This window comes from Choloepus didactylus, chromosome 19 (assembly GCF_015220235.1).
Source record: "Choloepus didactylus isolate mChoDid1 chromosome 19, mChoDid1.pri, whole genome shotgun sequence".
Lineage (NCBI taxonomy): Eukaryota > Metazoa > Chordata > Mammalia > Pilosa > Megalonychidae > Choloepus > Choloepus didactylus.
In genome coordinates this window covers 46,578,189-46,602,830 of record NC_051325.1, presented here as the reverse complement: position 1 = coordinate 46,602,830, position 24,642 = coordinate 46,578,189, and the positions used below count along the sequence as shown (strand labels likewise).

The following is a 24,642-nucleotide window of genomic DNA, read 5'->3' as shown; positions in this document are numbered from 1 at the left end:
CTTTGGTATTAGGGTAATGTTGGCTTCATAGAATTAGTTAGGTAGTGTTCCTTCTTCAATTTTTTGGAACAGTTTGAGCAGGATTGGTGTTAATTCTTCTTGGAAAGCTTGGTAGAATTCACCTGTGAAGCTATCTGGTCCTGGGCTTTCCTTTGTTGGGAGGTTTTTGATGACTGATCAATCCCTCTACTTGAGCTTGGTTTGTTGAGGTCTTCTATTTCTTTTCAAGTCATTATAGGTTTTTGTGTGTTTCTAGGAAATTGTCCATTTCATCTAAGTTGTCTAGTTTGTTAGCGTACAGTTGTTCATAATGTCGTCTTATGAAGTTTGTTTCTTCAGGTGGTAATATACCCCTTCTCATGTCTGATTTTATTCATTCGCATCTTCTATCTTTGTGTTAGTCAGTCTAGCTAAGGGCGTGTCAATTTTGTTGGTCTTTTCAAAGAACTAACTTTTGGTTTTATTGATTCTAGTTTTTTTGTTGTTGTTGTTGTTCTCCATTTCATTAGTTTCTGCTCTTATCTTCATTATTACTTCCTTTCTACTTGCTTTGGGATTAGTTTCCTGTTCTTTCTCTAGTTTCTCCAGTTGTTCAGTTAGGTCTTTGGTTTTAGCTCTTTCTTCCTTTTTATTGTAGGCATTAAGAGCTATGAATTTCCCCCTCAACACTGCTTTTGCTATATCCCAAAGTTTTGGTATGTAGTGTTCTCGTTTTTCTTTAGTCTCTTGCAATTTGTTGTTTGACCCACTGCTTGTTTAAGAGAGTATTGTTTAACCTACATGTGTTTGTGAAATTTCCAGGCCTCAAGCTGTTATTGATTACCAGCTTCATTCCATTATGACCAGAGAAAGTGTTTTGTAAAATTTCAGTCTTTTAAAATGTGTTAAGACCTGTTTTGTGCCCTAGCATATGGTCTATCTTGGAGAATGATCCATGAACACTTGAGAACGATGTATATCTGCTGTTTGGGGTTGCAGTGTTTTAAATAAATGTGAATGAATGAATGAAATGAATGAATAAATCTAGTTCATTTATCATATTATTTAAGTTCCCTTCCTTATTGATCCTCTGTTTATATGTTCTATCTATTGAAGAGAGTGGTGTGTTGAAGTCGCCCACTATTATTATTCTAGAGACATCTATTACTCCCTTCAGTTTTGCCAGTGTTTGCCTTGTGTACTTTGTGGCACCTTGATTAGATGTATAAATATTTATGATTGTTATTTCTTCTTGGTGAATTGCTCATTTTATAAGTATATAGTATCCTTTTTTGCATCATAACATTTTTGCATTTAAAGTCCATTTTTCTGATATTAGTATAGCTACCTCAGTTTTGTTTTCCTTTTTTTTTTTTTTTTTTTTTTTTTGTTACTACTTGCATGGAATATCTTTTTCCATCGCTTCACTTTCAACGTTTTTGTATCTTTGGGTCTAAAATTAGTCTTTTGTAAATAGCATATAGACAGATCGTATTTTTTTAACAATTCTGCCAATCTATGTCTTTTGACTGGGGATTTTAATCCATTAACATTAGTTGAATGTTATTACTATAAAGGCAGTACTCATCTCAACCATTTCATACTTTGGCTTTTACCTGTCAGATCTACTTTTTTTCTCTTTTTATCCATTTAGCTACCTTCACTAATAATCATCATTTCTATACTTTACTCCAAGCCTCTATCTCCTGTATTTTCTTTACAGCCAGCAGAACTCTCTTTAGTATTTCCTGTAGGACGGGTCTTTTGTTAACAAACCCTCTCTGCTTCTGTTTATCTGCGAATATTGAGGGAGAAATTTTTCCAAAGGAAACTGTCTTGTCCTTTTTCAGGATTATTGCCAAAGCAAGGATTAACTATTCCTAATAAAATTGCTTGTGTTTAAGCATTATTAAATGCCGTCAGGAAGAGAAGCACAAGGGTCTGTCTTTCCTCACAGTTTGGATTATGTGTCCAGTTCATTATGGCATGGGGCAGTGATCCTCTTCTAGAATCTCATCTGAAAAAGAAGAGTCCTCTCATAGCTGATTATTCCATGGGACTGATTCTTTTAATATCCCAATTTACCCTTCCTGAGTTGTGATTTTGATTAGTCCAATGTAGACTGATGTATATGTCTTCAAGTAATTTTTTTCCTTTAGAAAAGGCAGTAGATAGTATTCTTTCTGCATTCTTCAGAATCTGAGAGTGCCTTGCTATCATCTCTGCACATGCATAACAACTTAGCTGGCTATAACATTCTTGGCACTTTAAACATTCCCTTAAAACCCCATGTGTGTTATATTGTTGTGGTTGGGAATGCAAATTCCCAGGCTGGCTGCCTCATACTGAATCCTGAGCCTTTCAGTTATTAATTGTTTGATATTGGGTAAATTACTTAATCTGCATCTCTTTTGACTTTTGAGGAAAATGTGTTTCATAATAGTATGGATCCACGGAATTTCTGTGAGAATTTAATGAGTTAATATTTTAAAGCACTGAGAACAGTGACACCTGCATAAAATCTTGCAGCAGAAGTTAGCTGTGGCTGCTGTTATTCATGAATATTCTTACTGTATCATCATTTGTCATCATATCCCAGTGTTTCAACCTGAAGTGATGAATTTAACGTTTTATTTTTGGTTTTGTTTTGGTGACTGTTTCTGTCTAGAAGCTCATAGGAATTTTTCTTTCATCTTGTATTTTAGAAGTATTGCCATTATGTGCGTAAGAGTCACTCTCATCATTGATTTTATTAAAACTTAATGAGTTCATTTTAGTCTGAAAATGTAATATCCAGGAAGTTTTCTTCAGTTATGTCTCTGACTAGTGCTTCTGCTTCATTTTGACATCTTCCCCCAAATCCGTCTTAGCTTGGATATCCATCCGCTGTTCTCTATAATGTTCTCTGTGTTCTTTTTCATCCCTTTTTTGCCACCCCTCCTCCCTTATTTGGGAGAATTTATCTAATATGGAATACTTAGTTGTATTGCACATTGCTTTATTACACTTCAGAGATACTGTGTTTGTTTTACAAATTGAAGGTTTGTGGCAACCCTGGTCAAGCAAGTCTATTGGCGCCATTTTCCCAACAGCATGTTATTGTGTCTCAATGTCACATTTTAATAAAGGCATATACATTGCACACTTAATAGACAACAGTATAATGCAAACATAACTTTTATATCCACTGGGAAACCAAAGAATCTGTGTGACTCGCTTTATTGCAATATTTGCTTTATTGGGTGGTTTGGAACTGAACCCGCAATATGTATGAGGTATGCCTGTATTCCCTCTATCTGTTTAAGTAAGTCATCAAATGTTTATTGAACACTGACCATACATTAGGCTAGGGCCTAAAGACTAATATTCCCGTTGGCATCTGCTGGTGGATCAGATGCTATGTCCGCTCTAAACCAGGAAGGAATGAGAAGGCAGGGGCTGCTGCAGACAGCACATAGTTAGGGCAGAGTCAGTGAATACATGTACTTAAACTCCCTGGTAGAGAACTTAGATACTTTTATAATTCAAATTGTAAACAATCTTCCATCAAAAAGATGAAGAAGTTGAGGACTGTGAAGATTGAGTGGCCTGTCTGATCACACATCTGGCCCTGGCCCCAAGCTTGTTTCCCTTCTCCTTTGAGATCCTTGATCCATTATTTTATGAAACAGTGTTATGTCCTGATCAGGAGAATATTAAATCAACAAGATGCTTTCAAACATCGTCACTGTACCCATCCTTGTGCCCCACAAGACTAAGTGGTTGTGAAGCATATTTGAAAAGTGGGCATGGCTTAATTAAAAGGAAAGATGTTCCAACTGGGGGAAGTGGCATGTGCAAAAGTACAGAAGTGGAAAGGAAAAAAAGTGTGTGTGTGTGTGTGTGTGTGTGTGTGTGTGTGTGTGTGTTGGGTGTAGGAGGCAGGTGTTCCCACAGACCCATATCAGTCAGTAAATGAAAAAGCAATTAAAGAGTTGATAAGGTGTGGGCGGAGAGGTGGGTAAAGTATTGAAGCCAGGTTATGTTCACCTGAGACATATCACAGCTCACTTGACATCTTAGTAACATGCAGTTTTTCTCAAAACGTTTGGTTTCTGTCTGGAGCAGACAGTACATATACGCAAAGCTCACACTCCAGCTATTTAAAGCACTTTTGCTCTCTGGAGGAATTTCTGGGAAGTCAAACTGTTACAAGTGCTCACAGCAGGGAAAAGAAAGACACAATTGGTCTGGAGATGGCTGCTTGAGGATGAGGCGGAATTGCTGTGAGGGGTCACCTCCTCACCTAGATGTTGCAGGCAAGCCTTGGCAGCTCAGGGACAGCTGCTGCCTGGGCCTCGAGGATGACTCTTGAGGTCCTTGTCTCTGTGGCGCTTCCACGCCTGGCTGGAAGGGGCCAGTGCCCCAGTGCCATCTCCCCATCTCGGGCCAGAGCCCCCCTCCCCCACCTTGATTTGGCTCCAGACTTGGTGAGCAGAGGGTATTGACAAATGTCAAATCCTTACTTCTGGCTTGCAGATGAAGAGAGGGATTCAGCTGTGCCATATGTGAGAAGACTTGTGAACGGGAACTCTTGGCCCTGGACAACCTCTTCTTGGGAAAACTAGTAGGAAAAGAATTCAGGCATCGGATGGTAATGATAGAACTGCTTGGAGGGGTATGGTGCTGGATTAAAGGCTTCTCCCTTCCAGATTTTCTGGGGCTTAGTTCCAAGTATGATTTACTGTCATTCTTCCCACCTGCTGTTTTTTTTTTTTTTTTCCTCTTTTTTTTTTTTTTTGCAGTACAGTTAAAACAGCAAAATACCTATATTTTACAGTTTGAGCTTTATATCACCCTAATCAAGATACAGAACTTTTTATCACCCTGGAAAGTTTTCTCATGCCCCCTTCCAATCAAGCATACCACCAGAGGCAGTTGTTTTAATTTGTATTATTTATTTATTTTTTAAAGTTTTAGCATTTTATTGAAAAAAGACACTTATGCCATTATTTATAATGGTAAAAATTAAAAACAAATTCAAATGCCAGATAATTGAGAACTAAATATTCAAACCATGATACATTAGCATATTTAATAACTACATATTCTTATTAAAATTATAGACATTAAAATTTATAACAATGATTAAAATACAGGCATATGTATGTGTATAATGTATACAAAATAATTTTTATATCATCACTTCAGGGAAACAACTACAAATTCAATAGTGACTTCCTAATTCCAAGGTCATTGATGGACGTTTTATTCCTTGTCTGGCTGAACTGCTCTGTGGTATATGACCTTGGTATCTGACCTTGAACTCTCCCCATTTCTTGAACTCCTCTTCTCCCTTTGTTTCCATGCTGCCATACTTGGATTTTTAATTGTGGTAAATATATATATTTCCATAAAATTTGCCATTTTAATCCTTTTTAACTGCACAATTGAGTGACATTAATTACATTCACAATGTTGTGCAGCCATTACCATCATCAATTACAAAAGCTTCTTCATCACCCCAAATGGAAATTCTGTACCCATTAAACACTATCTCCCCATTTCCCACTCCCCTCAGCTCTTGATAAGCTCTTATCTACTCTCTGTATCTATGAATTTGACTGGCCTAGATATTTCATATCCTTTGTGTGTACTTCACCTAGCATAATATTTTCAAGGTTTATACATTCTGTAACATGTCTCAGAACTTCATTTTTTTTTCCTCTAAATTGCCTTTAGGAAAGTCTTTTTCTTTTTTTTTACTTTTTCTCCCACTGCAATTTATTGATTTTGCCAAATCCCCTAGTACTTTTTGTTCCAGACTATTTGTAGATTTTTCATGTGCTGTATCATTATTTAAAATTACCATCTATTTATCTATTTATCCATACACATATTTGTGAGTGCGTTCACTGCTCATTACTGTTCTCTCTTTTTTTATCTTCATTTTATTGAGATATATTCACATACCACACAGTCATACAAAACAAATCGTACATTCAGTTGTTCACAGTACCATTACATAGTTGTGCATTCATCACCTAAATCAATCCCTGACACCTTCATTAGCACACACACAAAAATAACAAGAATAATAATTAAAGGGAAAAAGAGCAATTGAAGTAAAAAAGAACACTGGGTACCTTTGTCTGTTTGTTTGTTTCCTTCCCCTATTTTTCTACTCATCCATCCATAAACTAGACAAAGTGGAGTGTGGTCTTTATGGCTTTCCCAATCCCATTGTCACCCCTCATAAGCTACATTTTTATACAATTGTCTTCGAGATTCATGGGTTCTGGGTTGTAGTTTGATAGTGTCAGGTATCCACCACCAGCTACCCCAATTCTTTAGAACCTAAAAAGGGTTGTCTAAATTGTGCGTAAGAGTGCCCACCAGAGTGACCTCTCGGCTCCTTTTGGAATCTCTCTGCCACTGAAGCTTATTTCATTTCCTTTCACATCCCCCTTTTGGTCAAGAAGATGTTCTCCGTCCCACGATGCCAGGTCTACATTCCTCCCCGGGAGTCATATTCCATGTTGCCAGGGGGATTCACTCCCCTGGGTGTCTGATCCCACGTAGAGGGGAGGGCAGTGATTTCACCTTTCAAGTTGGCTTAGCTAGAGAGAGAGGGCCACATCTGAGCAACAGAGAGGCATTCGGGAGGAGGCTCTTAGGCACAAATATAGGGAGGCCTAGCCCCTCCTTTACAGCAACTGTCTTCCCAAGGGTTAAACCTATGGTAGAGGGCTCAATCCATCTTTTCTTCTACTTGGTTTAGGATTGGTTTGCTGTTCATTTTCTAGCTTCTTCAGTTGATCCATTAGTTCTTTGATTTTGGCTCTTTCTTCCTTTTTAATATATGTGTTTACTGCTATAAATTTTCCCCTCAGCACCGCTTTTGCTGCATCCCATAGGTTTTGGTATGTTGTGTTCTCATTTTCATTCGTCTCTATATATATAGCAATTTCTCTTGCTATTTCTTCTTTAACCCACTGATTGTTTAGGAGTGTGTTGTTTAACCTCCAGGTATTTGTGAATTTTCTAAGTCTCTGATGGTTATTGACTTCTAATTGTATTCCATTGTGGTCAGAGAATGTGCTTTGAATAATTTCAATCTTTTTAAATTTATTGAGGCTTGTTTTATGTCCCAGCATATGATCTATTCTGGAGAATGTTCCGTGAGCACTAGAAAAGTATTTGTATCCTGGTGATTTGAGATGTAATGTTCTGTATATGTCTGTTAAATCTAATTCATTTATCAGATTGTTTAGGTTTTTAGTTTCCTTATTGGTCTTCTGTCTGGTTGATCTATCTATAGGAGAGAGTGATGTGATGAAGTCTCCCACAATTATTGTGGAAACATCAATTGCTTCCTTTAGTTTTGCCAGTGTTTCTCTCATGTATTTTGTGGCACCTTGATTGGATGCATAGACAGTTATGATTGCTATTTCTTCTTGTTGAATTGCCCCTTTTATTAGTATGTAGTGGCCTTCTTTGTCTCTGAAAACATCCCTGCATTTAAAGTCTATTTTATCTGAGATTCATATTGCTACATCTGCTTTCTTTTGGCTGTAGCTTGCATGAAATATTTTTTTCCATCCTTTCACTTTCAATTTCTTTGTGTCCCTGTGTCTAAGATGAGTCTCTTGTATGCAACATCTTGATGGTTCATTTTTTTTTGATCCATTCTGCGAATCTATATCTTTTAATTGGGGAGTTTAATCCATTTACATTCAACGTTATAACCGTGAAGGCATTTCTTGAATCAGCCATCTTATCCTTTGGTTTATGTTTGGCATATATATATTTTCCCCTCTCTCTATTAATATCCTTTATTGTACCCATACCAAATCTCTTTAGTACTGAACCTTTCTCCAAGTCTCTCTGTCCTTTCTTTGTTTCTCTGTCTGTAGGGCTCCCTTTAGTATCTCCAGTAGGGCAGGTCTCTTGTTAGCAAATTCTCTCAGCATTTGTTTGTCTGTGAAAAATTTAAGCTCTCCCTCAAATTTGAAGGAAAGCTTAGCTGGATAAAGTATTCTTGGTTGGAAATTTTTCTCACTCAGAATTTTAAATATATTGTGCCACTGCCTTCTTGCCTCCATGGTGGCTGCTGAGTAGTCACTACTTAGTCTTATGCTATTTCCTTTGTACGTGGTGAATTGCTTTTCTCTTGCTGCTTTCAGAACTTGCTCCTTCTTTTCCTTGTTTGACAGTGTGATCAGAATATGTCTCGGAGTGGGTTTATTTGGATTTATTCTATTTGGAGTTCGCTGAGCATTTATGATTTGTGTATTTATGGTGTTTAGAAGATTTGGGAAGTTTTCACCAACAATTTCTTTGAATACTCTTCCTAGACCTTTACCCTTTTCTTCCCCTTCTGGAGCACCAATGAGTCTTATATTAGGACGTTTTATATTATCTATCATATCCCTGAAGTCCATTTTGATTTTTTCAATTTTTTTCCCCATTCTTTCTTTTATGCTTTCATTTTCCTTTCTGTCATCTTTCAGGTCACTGATTAGTTGTTCAACTTCCTCTAGTCTTGTACTATGAGTGTCCGGAATCTTTTTAATTTGGTCAACAGCTTCCTTAATTTCCGTAAGATCATCTATTTTTTTATTAAGTCTTGCAATGTCTTCTTTATGCTCTTCTAGGGTCTTCTTGATTTCCTTTGTATCCCGTACTATGGTCTCATTGTTCATCTTTAGTTCTTTGAGTAGCTGCTCTAGGTGCTGTGTCTCTTCTGATCTTTTGATTTGGGTGCTTGGGCTTGGATTATCCATATCGTCTGGTTTTTTCATATGTTTTATAATTTTCTGTTGTTTTTGGCCTCGTGGCATTTGCTGAACTTGATAGGGTTCTTTTAGGATTTGTAGACCACTTGAAGTCCTTATCTCTAATTTATCAGATCTACAGCTTCGTGGCGTACACTTTCACTAACTAACCAGCAGGTGGCGTCCATGAGCCACCTGTTCTCCACAAGCCAGTTCTCCCCTGCTTTGCCTTTTTGGTGAGTGGGGGAGTGAGTCTTGTGGGGTCCAATTGGTGTACCCACCTTGCGTGTGTAGCTGGTGTTGCCCGCCCTGTATAATTGGCGTGTGTCTGGGCGGTCAGGGAGGGGGGGTGGCTCTAACAATCAAATCTCCCTGGTGATCCTAGAGTTTTAAAGCTGCTGCAATAGTCTAATCCTTCAGTTCAATTCTGCCACAGTTTGTCTCTGCCACTGACCCACAAGTCCTTGGTATTGGCATATGGCTCCTGAGACTTGCAAGTGGGCCCCTCTTCCAGGCCGTGCACCCCCTGGTCCTCTGTTGAGTGATGACTGTGCTATGTTACAGGTGAGTGCCGTCCCCTCAGGGTGGTTCTGGGCTGCTGGGCTGTGTAGGGAGGCTCCCAGTCTGCTGAAATGATGGCTGAATGGGGCATTGTTAATTCACACTGCTCCACCTTCCCAACTCTGGGACAATCAGCTGAGGTTGTAGGGAAGTCTAATGTCCACGCCCAGTTTTGTGTTGTGTGCCTGTTATTTGAAGCACTTCCGTCACACTGGGTTGTCTGGGGCACCTCTGGGCTATGGGGCTGGCGATGGGCAGGAGTGTTTCCTGTCCACCAGGATGATGGCTGTGAGCGGACACCCCCCTTTTCTTGGGAAGTTGTGGTGTCTAGTGAAGTTTCTCAGCCACTGGATTATTGCCTTTTGTCTCAGAGCTCTCTTAGTTCTGCTCTTGTCTTGACCTGCCCAAATTGCAAGTCTTTGAAGCTTTCTGTATTGGGCTTCTTAGAGTAAATGTTTTAGAAAAAGAAAAAAGGAATAAAAAAAAAAAAAAAAAGGCCCTCCTCACAGATCTAATGGGTTATTGAAATGCTAAGAGACAAAGCAATTAGGGCCATTAAGGAAAGGTCCACAGGGCAGAGAGATCAGCTTTTCTTCGTGATTTGCATATGAGCCTGAGGGCCTGAGCTCTGCCCTTCTCCTTTCTATGTTCACCAGAACTCCAAAAATTCTCTGCTTTTATTTTGGAGTTTTCCGTGCTGCTTTTTTTCTATGTCTGTCTCCTCTCTGCTGGGCTGGCTGCTCTCAGATTCTCTGGTGTCTGGTCTCAGTCTGTCTATGGTTGGAGTTTGGATCAGTAGAATGAGTTTCCGATAAGGGCTGCCACTGCAGTTCTCCCTTCTCCTTCCCAGTGCTGACGGCCCCTCCTCCCACGGGACTGAGCCTGGCAGGGAGGAGCACGGGTCCCCTGGCCGCAGAAACTTACAGATTTTGCTGATCTCAGCAGTTCCACATTTTCATGAGTGTTATATGAAGTATGCCCAAAGTCAGATTGCTCTGTGGTGTCCAGTCCATGCAGTTCCTGGCTTTCTACCTACTTTCCTGGAGGAGTAACTAAAACATACAGCTTACCAGTCTGCCATTTTGCCCCGCCTCCTAATTTGTATTATTTAGTCACCCAAAGCAATATGTAAAACATTCCAACACCTCTGAAGGTTCTTTCCTGATTCATACCAGTTAGTTCCTGACCCCATAAGTACCCACAATTGAATTTTATCCCCAGAGATCAGTTCTACCTGTTCTAGAATTTCTTATCAATGGAATCATTGTACCTTCTTCTCTTTGTCACCATGAATTTTTTTCAGATTCGCCTGTGTTGTCGTATCAGTCATTTGTTCCTTTTCCTTGATGAATGATATTCCACTGTGTGCCGTGCATCTCTTGATTCTTCTGTGAGTGCCCACCTGGCCTCCCCTTCCTGTGAGGTCTCCTCTACAGCCTCTAGAGCAGCTTACTTCTCCTTTTCCTCCTCCTCTCAGCCCTTGGGTCATTAGAATGTGAGCTCCCTGCAACCAGGGATCAGGTCACTCTTGTTCATCACTCTGTCCACAGTGCCAAGGACCGTGTATGACACACAGCGGGCACTCAGTGTTGCAGAATGAGTGAATAAATGAGCATTCTGAGCTTTCTGTTTGTTTTATCAGTCTTGTGATTCCTTCCTGAGCAACTCAGCTCTGTAGGACATCCAGGGCATTCTCTCTTTGGTCACAGACTTAGCTGGAAAGCCTGGGCCCACTGGTCCACTCCCCTAGGCACCTTCTCTCTCTGCAAGAGTTTTTCTCACCTCTAGAAAGGAGTAGATCTCCTCAAAATTTTCATAACTGCTCTGTCACCCCTGTGATGACCCTCACTACACTTGATTGTCATCATTGATTTAATTGCCTTACCCTCCAATTCCGTGGGTGCAGAGGGCCTCCGTTTCTTGTTACCACTAAATTCTACTCAGTGCTCGGCCTGGCCCATGGGATGCTCACAGTGCACACTAGTTGGGGTTTCTTTTGCCGATAGTTTCTCTCTGCTACTTCCTGGCAGTTAGGCAGAGCCCTTTGTGGAGAGAAAGATGGATTTGGAAACATGACCTCCATGGAAGATTTCTCTATAAGATATATCATTTTATGGGCAGGGTCTCATCTTTGTCCATTACATATTTTAACTCAGATTTTAGGCCTATGAATGTGCTTGGTGGTTCATTGTCATGGGAATCTGGACAGTTACTTCCATTGTCCTGTGGAAATCTTAACATGTTTATTTTCACCCAGATGTCTGGAGACCTGTGAGCCTAGAAGTATTAGATCTGTGACCCCTTCATCACATTCCACACCCTAACATGACTGAACTCCTGATCTCCAGCCCCAGCAACAAAAAATGTCTTCAGGGTCCCAAAGAAGTGTAAGATGTTACGGGTATGTTGTCTAGCTGCAGAATATCTGTACACATCCTTTATGCTCAACGTCAGCCCTTCAAAGATTCATGTGTGGCCCACAGAAGAGTTCATGAGCCCCTGAAATTGTGTGCCGAACTGTAGATAATGTTCTCAAGTGCATTATCCTGGAAAGAGAGTTAGGAATTTTTTTTACAAGATTTTTATAAGGGCCTATATACCCCCCAAAGTTAAAAAGTACTGGAATAGACTTTCTTTAATGATCCTTCTGGTTAATCACTTAAACATCTCAAGTGTAAGAGGAGAAAGGCAGGAGCAGTAATGGCATCTGTGTCTTGAGCTCTAATGCCCTTTCCCATAGCTTAGTAGGTTGTGAGCTGCCGTGGGCATTGTTTTCCTCCCTGATGCCTTGGGGTTGACTAGATGGCTCCATACCTTTCTTACACTGCCTGGCTGAGGAGTTCATCTCAGATATAGAGATGAATTGATGCAAATAAGTATGTTTTTTTGTAAACTTTTTTAAAAAAGTGGTACTGACAAAAAAAATTCTGTGCCTCATCTCTGTTCTCTCTCTTTCAACCACCAGTACCCGAGCCTTCTAAAGAATGGCAGTTATAGGTCAATGGGTCACTAAAAAAGAGAAAAGGAAAGAAAACAATGATCTGACGATTTTTTGATGCCAGATACAAGCAAATACCATGATAAACTCTGTACCTACAAGGTGCTTGCTTACATATATATCCTAATACTTACAAGACACTTACTTAAGACTTACATGATATATTCTTGAGTGGAGGGAGGGAGAGAGAACCACATTGATCAGTTTGTACTTGGGCATGTAAACCTTTAAATCATCTGGGATGGGGACATTTATATATACTCACGGGGATATTTCCTATACTTGCACCTACCATCAGAAATACATGAAAAGAGACTAAACATTTGGAAAGGTCAATGCTTTACTTTCTGTCTGGTGGTCAGCAATTGAGAACTGCTAATGCCTGAAATCGGATAGCAGAAATCTATGTTGGGAAGTTGATGGAAGAGAGCCTAATGTGGCCACTTGCTCAGGCCCCAAGTATTGAAATCTGCTGCTCTTAATTTTATCCAGGGCCAGACTATGAATAATTGTATTAAGAAATTGAGCAGAGTCATCACAGAGCTACAAAATATCACCCTTGGGGGCCTCACTGGAGACTGATGGGAACCCTGGAGAGTTGATAATGCTGATCAAAGGGTCTATATATTTAAAATGCACAAAGGATGAGCCCAAAAATTATCTGCCTGCCAACTTAACTTCTCTACCTGGAACAAATTATCCAAAAATCAATTTGCAAACACCTTTGAGATAACAAGGTCTTGAGTAATAACCTCCATGGCTTTGTAAAGAAAAGCTTCTAGCTTGACTAATCTGCTTAATTTCCTTCTCTGACCAAATGGCAGGCTGTAATAGAGGCAATCTGAAGTTGTCCCTTAAGATTTGCTTTGAGTCACACTGAGAAAATATTGTCCATCCCTGTTTCATAGCGGTTATTCTGTTTCTGGAGAACCTTTGTTGCTAGATAATTAATTAGAAGGAAAACTCTGAATTGAGTCTCCCCTTATCCTGTACCCTGAAGCCCTCACCTGAGTTCCAAACTGAAACACGTATCTGCATTTATCCACATATATAGCCTAGAGACCCACCAAAAACAACATGCTCTTGGAGAAATCCACATTGTACTCCACCGCCAATTGCCTCTTCCCTACCACTTCCTAGTTCTATTCCAAAAAAAAAACGTGAACTTGCTTTTACTCCTTGAGAGATAATCCCACTCCTGACAGTTGATCTTAAGAAAATTTGAGCAAGAAGGACTGGCATATTTTCTCTAGGATGTTCACTGCAGAATTATTTACAATAACATAATTTGAAACAACTCACATGTTCAACAATTAGAGAAGAGTGCGATTACCTGATGGATAGTTCTATAGCAATTAGGGGTGATGGTGAAGACCATGAAGTATTAGTACAGAGTCCTTATGATATATTGAATGAGGCAGGGGGGCATGTCTGCATTGGATCTATGTGTTATTATTAGAACTACATGAAAAGAAACTAAGTATATGAATAAAACAAACATTGCTGTTATATTGGGTGGAGAGGAAGGGGGCACGTTTTCTCTTTCTTTAATGTTCCATTGTTATTTTTGCTACAAATAAATAATATGTCCAGTTCATGTTTGGTTTTTTAAGTGGGTATCAAGAAGCAAACAAGTTTCCAAGGAGAGAGCTGGCCTGGGAAGGCATGCCCACCTGGGCTTCATCCTCTGTTTCCTGCTCCGGGCTGGTGGTTGAATTCGGGACCACTCAGGTTCCCAGTGTTCTTTATCCATTAAATGGATAAAAATGTCCTGAGAATTAAAATAAAATAAGGCATGTGATAATTCCTGGTAAATAAGAAGTGCAGAAGGCTATGCATTGCCAGAAAGGGGCCACCATAAATGCTTGTTGAACTTCTAGTCAATTTAGCTGAAGTTACAGAAGTTGCAGAAAGGCATGACTTTTCCCTTAGCCCTTGATTCCCACTGGGTGCACAATACTGGAAAAATCTGCCAGAGTTGAAGAGGAGACTTGGCTCTTCCTTTGCCGTCATTCTTTACTACTTCAGCTTATATCACTATTTTGGGAGAACGTATGATGATCTCTATGCTCCTATATAAGAAGAGTCTGTAAACTGTAGACTCTCCCGGGTTTTGTACCAGCTCAACTTCAGTAAAGTCAGGTTCTCATTTGAGGACAGAAAACTGATTATTAACCCAGGCATCTTTGCAGTGTTCGAGAAAAACCATTTTTTCACAATTGCCTCTTCTCTTTCCTTTCTTTAAATGAAGGGGACATGGTGGATGTTGAATATAGTTATTGAAGAAATATCATTCAGTCCTTTGTATACAAAAACTTGAAAATTAAAGTTGGACATGAATGAGGCTAAGAGAAGGGATTTTTGCTTTTATTTGGCTATGTCTGAAATTCCATCCCTGGTCCCCATATGCGTGGATTCTGTCCTATAAACCAGTTGGGTCTGATGTCCTTTGCTGACTGCTTGCCTTTCAGAGCCTCCCACGCCCATCGCGCCCCCAGAGCTGCTGGCTGTGGGAGCCACCTACCTGTGGATCAAGCCAAATGCCAACTCCATCATAGGAGACGGCCCCATCATCCTGAAGGAGGTGGAATATCGCACCACCACAGGGACCTGGGCCGAGACCCACATAGTCGACTCTCCCAACTATAAGCTGTGGCACCTGGACCCCGATGTGGAGTATGAGATCCGCGTGCTACTCACCCGACCCGGTGAGGGGGGCACGGGACCACCAGGACCTCCCCTCACCACCAGGACCAAGTGTGCAGGTAAGAGCCCCTTTCCAGACTCTGTTTTGGGAGGCTTGGCAGTTGCTGTCAGTGATCCTCCTCCTGGCTTTCTGTGACCAGAACAACCCTGAACTTCTTTGATGTTGGGTGTGCTTCCTGTTGTTGAAGAGTTTTGGTTTTACCTCAGAAGGACATCCTGGCTCGGGTTGAACTGGGGATATCTGAGTTCTGATTGTGATTCTAAGAACCTCCTGTCCCTAGCTGTGTCATTGAGAGGTTCCTGGTGCTGACAGTGTCCCCTGAGGGCTCCTGGTGCTGACAGTGTCCCCTGAGGGCTCCTGGCACTGCTGTGTCCCCTGAGGGCTCCTGGTGCTGACAGTGTCCCCTGAGGGCTCCTGGTGCAGACTGTGTCCCCTGAAGTTCTCACATGGAGTATATCCGTGAGAGGTTCTGGTTCCATTGGTATCCCTAAGTGTTTCATATTCCATCTGTCTCTGATGATCCCTGGACTGGGCCTGTGACCCTCCTGAGCCCTTGGTTCTGACTGTTTCCCTAAGGGAGGGTTTCTGGTACTAAGTTCTGTTTCTGAAGGACTCCTGGTGCCAACCGCATTTCAAATGCCTCTTGTCCCTGACAGTGTCTGTAAATGGATTCCTGGCTCTGTATCCCTGAGGGCTTCCTGGCTGTTAAGAGTCTGCCAGTTCAAACTGTGTCTCATAGGGTCCTCTGGATTCGACTGTGTCCCTAAAGGCTCCTGGCTTAGTGTTTCCTGGGGCCTCTGGCTCCAGCTATTTCTCTGAGTTTCCTGGATCACACCAAGAGTGTGCTGGCTGGGACTTTATCTCAGGGGGTTCTTTGGATCCGACTGTGTCCCTGAGAGCTCTTGGCTTGTGCTGTGTTTCTAGTAAGGGGCTCTTGGCTGGGACTGAGTCTCTGACTCCATCCCTGAGATGTGCCTGGAATCTGAATGCAACTCAAAACACGGAAGTAATTCACTGTATAATTGTTTCAGATCCCTTTATTGTATATAATGCTATTTTTTCCCTCTAAATAACCATTTGGCATAAGTACTTGTACCTGACAGGTACATGAAGGAACAGAGTACTAATGTTTTTAACCCTTTGCCCAAGGTCAAAGAACTGGCCAGTGGCTGAGTCAGGATTTGCACTCAGTTTTCCTGACTCCACTGCTCTTGATTTTTGGTTACACCACAAAAAATAAAGACAAGAAAGAGAGACAAAAATGCCAACAGTGAGGTACACAGAATTGGGGGTACTCCAGTGGGGTTCATGGAAGTGGGCAGCATGAGTCCTTGGCTTTCAGGGGAGAAGGAGATACTGATGGTTACTGGCGGTGTGAGAGGGAGCCAATAGCGATCACCATGGAACAAAGAGCAACGTAAAATGCAGTCCATTCTGCTATAATGCAACATAATGTCCCTGAAACTCACCACACCTTGCAAAGTTACACAATAAAAAGCAGGAGGCTTGGGGTGGGGGGGTGGGGGTGGGGAATGGGTCTAGGGACACCAGGCTCAAATGCTTCATCAGTGGCACATAAAAAAGATAAAATCCTAGTGCAAATGGTAGCACAATTTTACGCATCATACTAGTTAAGAAATGCGTAAGTACTACAATAAATATAGTGCTTTACTTTTGGAAAGACCTGAAGTTTGTGGTGGCAGTGGGTGGCAGAAGGGTGGCAGCCTGTGGGTTATTGCAAAGTGGTAGAAGGAGGGTAGTTGGAAATCAGTAGAAAGTTGTAGCACCAGGTGCAAAGGGTGTGGCTCTACACACACAATTAACAGGAGAATGTTTGCGAGGTGCATGTTCGGTACATTCGGATGTGGCTCAGGTAGGCTGGGTGGAGTTTTCTGGTTCCCCTCATGTTTCTCCCATGTGAGCTCACACGTAAGGAATTTGCATTATGCTTATAATTGTTCCCTGACAGTTCAATCACGTTGTAAACAGATTCACGTTCTCAAAGCCATGTTATTCCGGTATTGACAGTAGCAGTTCTTCAGCCTCTCAGTGGTGTGTCTCAGCAGTAAGTAATCCAAGGATAGTGAATATTCCCATGGTTTGGGAATATTCTGTTGAATGTTATTGGACAACTTGAGCAGAGATGCCATTTTCTTGATTAATTTCAAAAACAGGCCTTTGGTAAAATTCCTCAAGGAAAGCTGATTATGAAACTTAACTATCTTAAAAGGACATAGGATATGTTTTAAACCGGGTAATACCTTATCTCAACTTTGCAATGCACTGTTTATCCATAAAAATCATTGATTTGCTCCTGCTGATGAGATGCCTTTCTTTATACAGGGTAAATGTGAGCATTTCTAGGGTTTTTGGACTTTATAAATGATATTCAAAGTACTTTAGTAGTCCCCATAGACTTATTTGCTGATGATTATATAATACATTTTGAAATTCAATCGCAAGATGATTATATCAATAAAAATTTACAATCTATTGCAAAATGTTGCCACGGCTGTGTAATGAATTTTACATGTAGAAAACACAATTGTGTATCACTATAAAAATTATGAGTTGAAATGTTGTTTGTGGTTTTATGTTTCAAAAAATGCTGGTGTTTAAGTAAGTTGCAGCTAAAATTGTGAATAACCCACATTTTTAAAAAATGTGTCATGAGGAAGATACTCTTTTCCACATTGTCACTGATGGTAGCATGTTCTTTGCCTTGTAATTAATTTTTACGAGAGTGCCAGGGCTGATATCCATTGTCAGATGTTGTTGGGGTTGGTAGTCTTGAGTTTTTCCCCTTTCCGTATTCTATTATTAATCACACTGAGAAAGCACTCATTATTTTAACAAAACAGAAAAAGAGAGTGTGGTATGTGGAAGGTATAATTTCTGCCCAGAGGAATTTATAGTCTTGGTTAAGTTTCTAACAAAACAGTAAAAATGGTGGAACATAAAGTCAAGTGTTGAAAGAGCATGCTTCATGGAGGAAAGCAGGGTTGATGTGGAACAAGCAGTGCTCTAAGAATTATCTAGAGTAGTGGTTCTTGAAGTGTGGTACCTGGAGGGGCTGCACCAGCATCACCTGGGAACTGAACCTGAAACTGGAGAGGTGGACACAGCAACCTGTGCTTTAACAAGCCTTCTGGGTGATGCTGATGTGTGCCCGCATTTAAGAACTGGTGATACACTACGACACACCACAATGCCACTTTGGTAGTATGCCCATTATATTGCTTGATCTATTGGGCAGTTCTCAGGGTTAGATGGAAGGAAAATATTTTCTCCATTCTACAGTAGGAAAACTGAAGTTCGATATCATCTGACTAAGGTCACAGTAATTAAGTGCTTATAGCCAAGTCTAGTGGCCGAAGGAGCTCTCCACCATATGAGCTGATGGAATTTTCAGCCTTGGATATATCCTCTGCTCGCAAGTGTCCTTTTAGGGTTGCGATTGGGTGGTAGCTAGGGACACTAGCTGAGGATGGAAGGGTGTTACGCATTGCAGCTTCAGTCCTTTTCATCAAATATTTACTGAATTCCTTTTTTGTGCCAAATTTGGTGCTAGGCACTGGTGGCAGGCAGAGGCTGGCCCAGGAAAGACATGCTAGGAGCAGGCAGACACTTGATGGCAGTAAGCTACAAGCTCGAGGGTAGCTCAAGAAGATCCTAGGGGTCCAATTTTGCAAGGGCAGGTTGGGATGCACCCTGGTTCTGCCAGGTCTGACAGGCTACTGTGTTACCAGGTAGATCCTTGGGGCACTGGGAGAAGGGCCCAATCTTCAAGGGGGGGTGTGATTATCAAGAGTTTGGCTAGGGCTCAGCATCCTAGCCAAATAGGATGGAATTCAGAGCAAGATTCTTAGCAAGTTAGGCCAGAATCTGGAGACACTGTCAGATAGGAGTCTGGGAATGTGGAGATGATTGAAGAGAAACAAAGATGGCATTCCCAAACATCCAGTTTAGATGGCTGGGAGATGAGTGGTGGTAGCATTTTCTGAGATGGAAAATATAAAGGAAGGAACAGGTTTCAGAGCAAGGGAATGAGTTCAGATTGTGTTTGAGGTGAAGATGCCACAGCAGTCAATGGACTTATGTCATTCCGGAGCTCAGGAGAGCAGCCAATCACCTCTTCCTTCTCCATGAAAACTGATGCACCAGGATTCTTAGGATCAGAGTCTTCTTAGTACTGATGAAAGCAATTTAATTCTCTTTCTTCATGCCATTCTCTTGAGATGTCCCATTCATTTACGTTTTTCATTCATCAATTTGTTCCTACTCAGTTTAATCCTTCACCATCCTTTCTGAGACACCAGTTTGGGTAGCAAATGTGATAATGTATGTTAAAAATCCTTTGAAAAGCTCATGGTGCTGTTTAGATGTCTGTAGTAAAACTGTCACTTTATTGCTGCTAATGTTATGGATGTTATTATTATTAATCATTATATCAAAACAGGGAGTCTTATTTTTCCATGTCTCTGGACCAACTGGCATCTGGACGGTGGGCCTTATTCTTTCATTTTTCATCAGTCCATGGGAAAATACCATTTCTAGAACAAGATGATTACACTATGGTCTGGACTCTTAGAGGTCATCTTATCTAGAACAGTGGATGGATTCCTCTGGCACATTCCCAAAAGCAGACATCCAGTAATGGGAACTGGGTCCTAGGAAGGCTGTCTGACATTCACCAGCCACACCTTGGATGCTACCTCGAATAGGAAGTTCATACTCCCATGTGGCAGACCATTTCATTATCCTGGTTACTGTAGAACCATGGATGGGGCTATATTTAGGGGCAGAGTGTAGCCATTAGTGTTGAAAGACTGGGAATAGCAGGCAGGCTGCCAGCATCAACTATCTGGAGTTCACAGGAAGACCCCAGGTCAATAACCTTGAGAATGGATGTGAAGGTCAGTAACCAAGGAAGGCAGGTGTGGAGATGATGAAAGGTTAGGACATCACACAGGTAAAACAGTCTTGCATCTCTCTTGAAGGTACCACTTTTAATGGTCTGGGTACCTGCTTGTTGGTGTCTTAAAAATACCATCCTGCCCACTTATGACCCCAGATCTGCTCACCATGTAACACCCACGTGTGGGTCCTAGTTTTACTCTTGGGAGACACGTTCCTCCTCATCTCAAAAACAGTCTTCAGCAACCTCAAGTTGTCCCTTTTATGCCTCAGAAGACTCTTTCCTTCGTCCTCAAAAGCCCTGCTTGAACCAGAGACTCCAGCCAGCGATGTTCACATCTTAGTTATGGAATCACAAACAACAATCCAACAAGCCAAGTCGACAAAATCTCCCCCTTCCCCTGGATTGCTGACTTTCGTAAATCCAAGGACCCTTGCCTGGGAACCCCCTTCCTTGTGGACTCAAGAGTTCTGACTCTCCAAGTGAAAAGTGACTTTGCCTGGCCCAGCGTCAGGGCACACACTGCTCATTTGGGGTGCTTTGTTCTTGTTTCCTCCACCTGAGGGTTGATTGCATATTTATTGCTGACAGGGCAGCGCAGGAATGAGACAGGGACACAAAGCTAAGAATTAAGGGAGCAGGGGGCCCACTTGCATCTCATGCTAAGTGGACTACAATGCAGCCTTGCTCCAGCTATTTATTTCAGATCAGGTGTATATGCTAAAGGTGCTCTGGTGGGGGAAGAGCCCACCAGATACCTATATTTACATCAGGTGTATACAATCTAGGTTTACATCAGGTGAATACAATCTAGGTTTAAGACAATGGTAGTCACAAGACACACATCTTTACAGGGCGGGCCTGCAGGGCATTCTATGCAGGCCTGCTGCTCAGCGTTCTAAGCCACCACCCTAGATATGCCTCAGGCAACATGGAAGACTCAGTTTCCCACATATCCCCCTTTTTATTTTAGCTGCTGGCCAGATCTCTGTCTGCCACTTGGGCTCCGATCTGAGCTGGGCGTGGGAAACAAAGTAGCCACAGGGGCAGGAGACCTCCCTTAAAAAGGGGTGAGGGTTCAGACCCTCACAAAGCTGGAGGGGTGAGGTTCTGTGCCCCACCTCTGTTGGCCCCCAAGTTTTCTCCTGATGGCCCCTCTGCGACTGTGCCTGTCTTAGGTTGTTCCTTCCCTGAGGAATCTTACCCGTCTCTGGCTAACCAGCCATCCTCCGGGGCCATATAGGGTGATGTAAGGGAGGGGCAATGCCCCCAAGAGGGTTAGTTTTGTTTCCTTGGCAGCCTATGCCCTGTGGCCTCCATGCCCAACAATGGCTTGGACCTAGGCAGCCAAAATGAGGAGGAGGGAAAACTGAACGAACTGTTGCCTTGTTGCAGCAATGGGGGTTAGGAATATAAGCCCAATAGGTATAATTTCCAGAATGAGCACATGCTGGAGATATACTCACAGCAATAGCAATAAGAGTCAACATTGCTGCCATCAGGTTAGAACCTGTCATAGGCAGCTTGTCTAGTTGGACTTGTTTTTCAGCATCCTGACATAATTTCTTTATCTGCCCCCAAGTTGGATGTTGGGCTTCCCTAGTTCGGGGTGTTGGCCCGATCACTGTTGTCTTCAGTGTCAGACCCTGGAACTGCATCACTGGTGGCTCGACGTACCATAGGAATTCTCTTTTCTTTGCTGGGTCCATGGTACGGCTTCAGTCGTTGGGCCAGTATCCAAAGTGGTGCTCGTCCATCACCTGGGGAAACACAAGCATAACCTCTTCCCCGTGTTAATAAAGTACCCATTGTCCATTCATTAGTTAGCATGTCCTTCCACCATATAAGAGGTGCTTTCTGGAAATAATGTTTCAGTGTTGTCTTTTCAGCTGGAAAATGTCGTTCTGTGGCAGTGCCACCCAGTTTTTCATAAAAATTAAAAAATTTAAAGTAAATAAAGCTTTTGATAATAGTTCATGGGGAGTTCCATCATCTCCCCCTTTTTGTTTTGTTAACATAGTTTTTAAAGTATGATGGGCACGCTCAACAATAGCTTGTCCTCGGGGATTTTAAGTAATACCAGTGGTATGACGAATGCCCCAAGTCGTAGTAAAAGTAGCAAATTTTGCAGATGTATAGGCTGGGCCATTATTGGTTTTTAAAGCATGGGGCAAGCCCATAGAGGCAAAACAGGCAAAAAGGTGAGCTTGAACATGACAAAATGTTTCACCGGTTTGTGCTGTGGCCCAAAGAAAGCCAGAGTACGTGTCAATGCTGACATGAACAGTGGCTAAGTGGCCAAAGGAAGGGATATGAGTAACATCCATTTGCCATAAATCATTGGGGGCTAGACCACGAGGGTTAACACCAGGATCCTGCAAAGGTGGAGCAGTAAGGAGTTGACAATTAGGACAAGAAGAAACAATATCTTTAGCTTGTGTTCTAGTAAGGGGAAATCGAGCCATGAGTCCTTGCACATTAAGATGAGTAAGCAGGTGAAAATGAGAAGCTTCTGAAATAACAGGCAGTAATAAGGTGGTAACAGCATCTCTGGAGTTGTACTTTTTGGGGTTGAATTGTAAGTCTATTGATACTAGAACCCAAATACTGTACAGGTAAAGTACGTTGCACTTTGTCGGTAGCAATATGCAATCCTAAATTCTGTAAAGCTTTTCGAACAGCATAGAACAAAGCTTCTACTTCAGTCTCCTGAGGTGCAGAGCACAAAATATCATCCATATAATGGATTATATAAGCTTTAGGAAAATTTAAATAGACAGGCTGTAAAGCACGGTCGACATAATATTGACATATTGTAGGACTATTTAGCATACCTTGTGGTAAGACCTTCCACTGATATTGTTTAGAGGGGGTTTTATTGTTAAGGGACAAAATAGTAAAAGCAAATTTTTCCTTATCTTGATCAGCTAAAGGGATGGAAAAGAAACAGTATTTAATATCAATGACCACTAAAGCCCAGTTTTCAGGAATCATGCTAGGATTGGGGAGCCCAGGTTGTAAAGGTCCCATGGGCTGAATGACAGCATTAACACCTCTTAGGCCAGTCAACATTCTCCATTTCCCAGATTTTTTCTTTATTGGGAACACAAAGAGAATTCCAAGGACTAAAGACTCTTCGATATGCTGCAAGTACAATTGTTCTTGAACCAATTCATGTAAAGCCTCTAATTTTTCTTTTGTAAGCAGCCACTGCTCTACCCATACTGGTTTTGTTGTAGTCCATACTAATGGGACAGGTTGGGGAGGCAAATGAACAGCGGCCGCCACTAAAAAGGTTTATATCCTAAACCAAATTGGTCACATTTTGGTGAGACTTGGGTGGGTGAAGGGGTACCTTGCAAACGTATGCCAAGCCCACAGGTAGGGGCATACCCCATATTTGCCATCATTTTGTGGCTTTGAATACTGTACACTCCACTAGGAGGAGGGATATGTACAGTAGCACCCCATTGTTCAAGTAGGCCTCTGCCCCAAAGATTAAGAGGCAGAGCAGCCACATAAGGTTGTAAGGTGGCCTTCTGTCCCTCAGGGCCAAGGCAAGGCAAAATATGAACACTTTGCGTAAGTCCCTGAGGGGAGCCTAGGCCCACAACAGTAATTTGCGCCTCTTGCAAAGGCCAATGTCGGGGCCAATGTTGTTGACTAATAATAGAGACATCTGCACCCGTATCTATAAGCCCAGTAAAGCTATGCCCATGAATTGTAAGGGTACACATAGGGCGCGGCTCCTGCAGAGCCTCTGTGAGAAAAATTCCTGCCTTTCCTGTGCTACCAAAACTTCCATTTTCCCCATTTTTAGAGGAGGAAACAACAGGTACATAAGGTAAGAATAAGAGTTGAGCAATTTTTTCACCTTTATGGGCAGTCCGTGGAATAGAAGAAGACATGACCACCTGAATTTCCCCAGTATAGTTAGAGTCAATAACTCCAGTGTGTACACGAACACCCTTAAGATTGAGAGAACTGCATCCAAGCAAAAGACCCACCGTTCCTTTAGGTAAGGGGCCATAATAGCCAGTGGGGACCTTAACAGGATTATTGGGGAGAAGACATACCTCAGCATTGGCAGCGAGGTCTACTGCTGCGCTCCCTTTCTGTGAGGGGCTGGGAGCCCGCCCCGATTGCCGTTTCCCGAAAGGGAGGTGCCGTTCTTATGAAAAGCAGATCGGCACTGGTTAGCCCGGTGTCGACCTTTTTGGCATTTTGGGCACATACCAGGCTGCTTTTGTGGAGATTTATTTTTAAAGTGACCGCATTCTTTTCTGGTATGACCCACTTTTCCACAGGAAAAGCAATTTCCTGGGAAACGAGAGCCAACTCTCAAGTTAGCCATGGCTTGAGCCATCATTTCTGCTTTATAACCTTCAGTCCCAGTATCTTGGCATAAACGAATATAGCCAGTAAGATCAGCTTTACCTTTAAATGGGGCAATGGCTCGTTGACAATCTTTATTAGCATTTTCATATGCTAGCAGCTGCAAAATAGTATCGGCAGCCTCTGAACTAGTAACCTGCCGGTGTATTGCCTCTTGGAGCCGGGCAATGAAATCTGGATACGATTCTTTTGGCCCTTGTAAAACCTTTTGAAAGGATTGTGCAGCTTTACCCTTAGCTTCAATTTTGTTCCAGGCTTGCAAACAACAACGGCGAATCTGCTCGATTGCCTGATCATTATAAACAGACTGATTTTCAACAGTGGAATA

At 41.9% G+C, this 24,642-nt stretch overlaps 1 protein-coding gene across 8 annotated transcripts in view; it reads left to right on the top strand.

Annotated features, from left to right (window-relative positions):
• PTPRT (protein tyrosine phosphatase receptor type T) overlaps positions 1-24,642 on the top strand; it is a 1,173,155-nt gene that overhangs the window by 570,184 nt on the left and 578,329 nt on the right. For all 8 annotated transcript variants that reach the window (XM_037810913.1, XM_037810912.1, XM_037810909.1 and 5 more), the window contains exon 7: positions 14,766-15,059. In XM_037810913.1, coding sequence (XP_037666841.1) covers positions 14,766-15,059 — 294 coding nt within the window. The remainder of the gene's footprint in view (positions 1-14,765; positions 15,060-24,642) is intronic.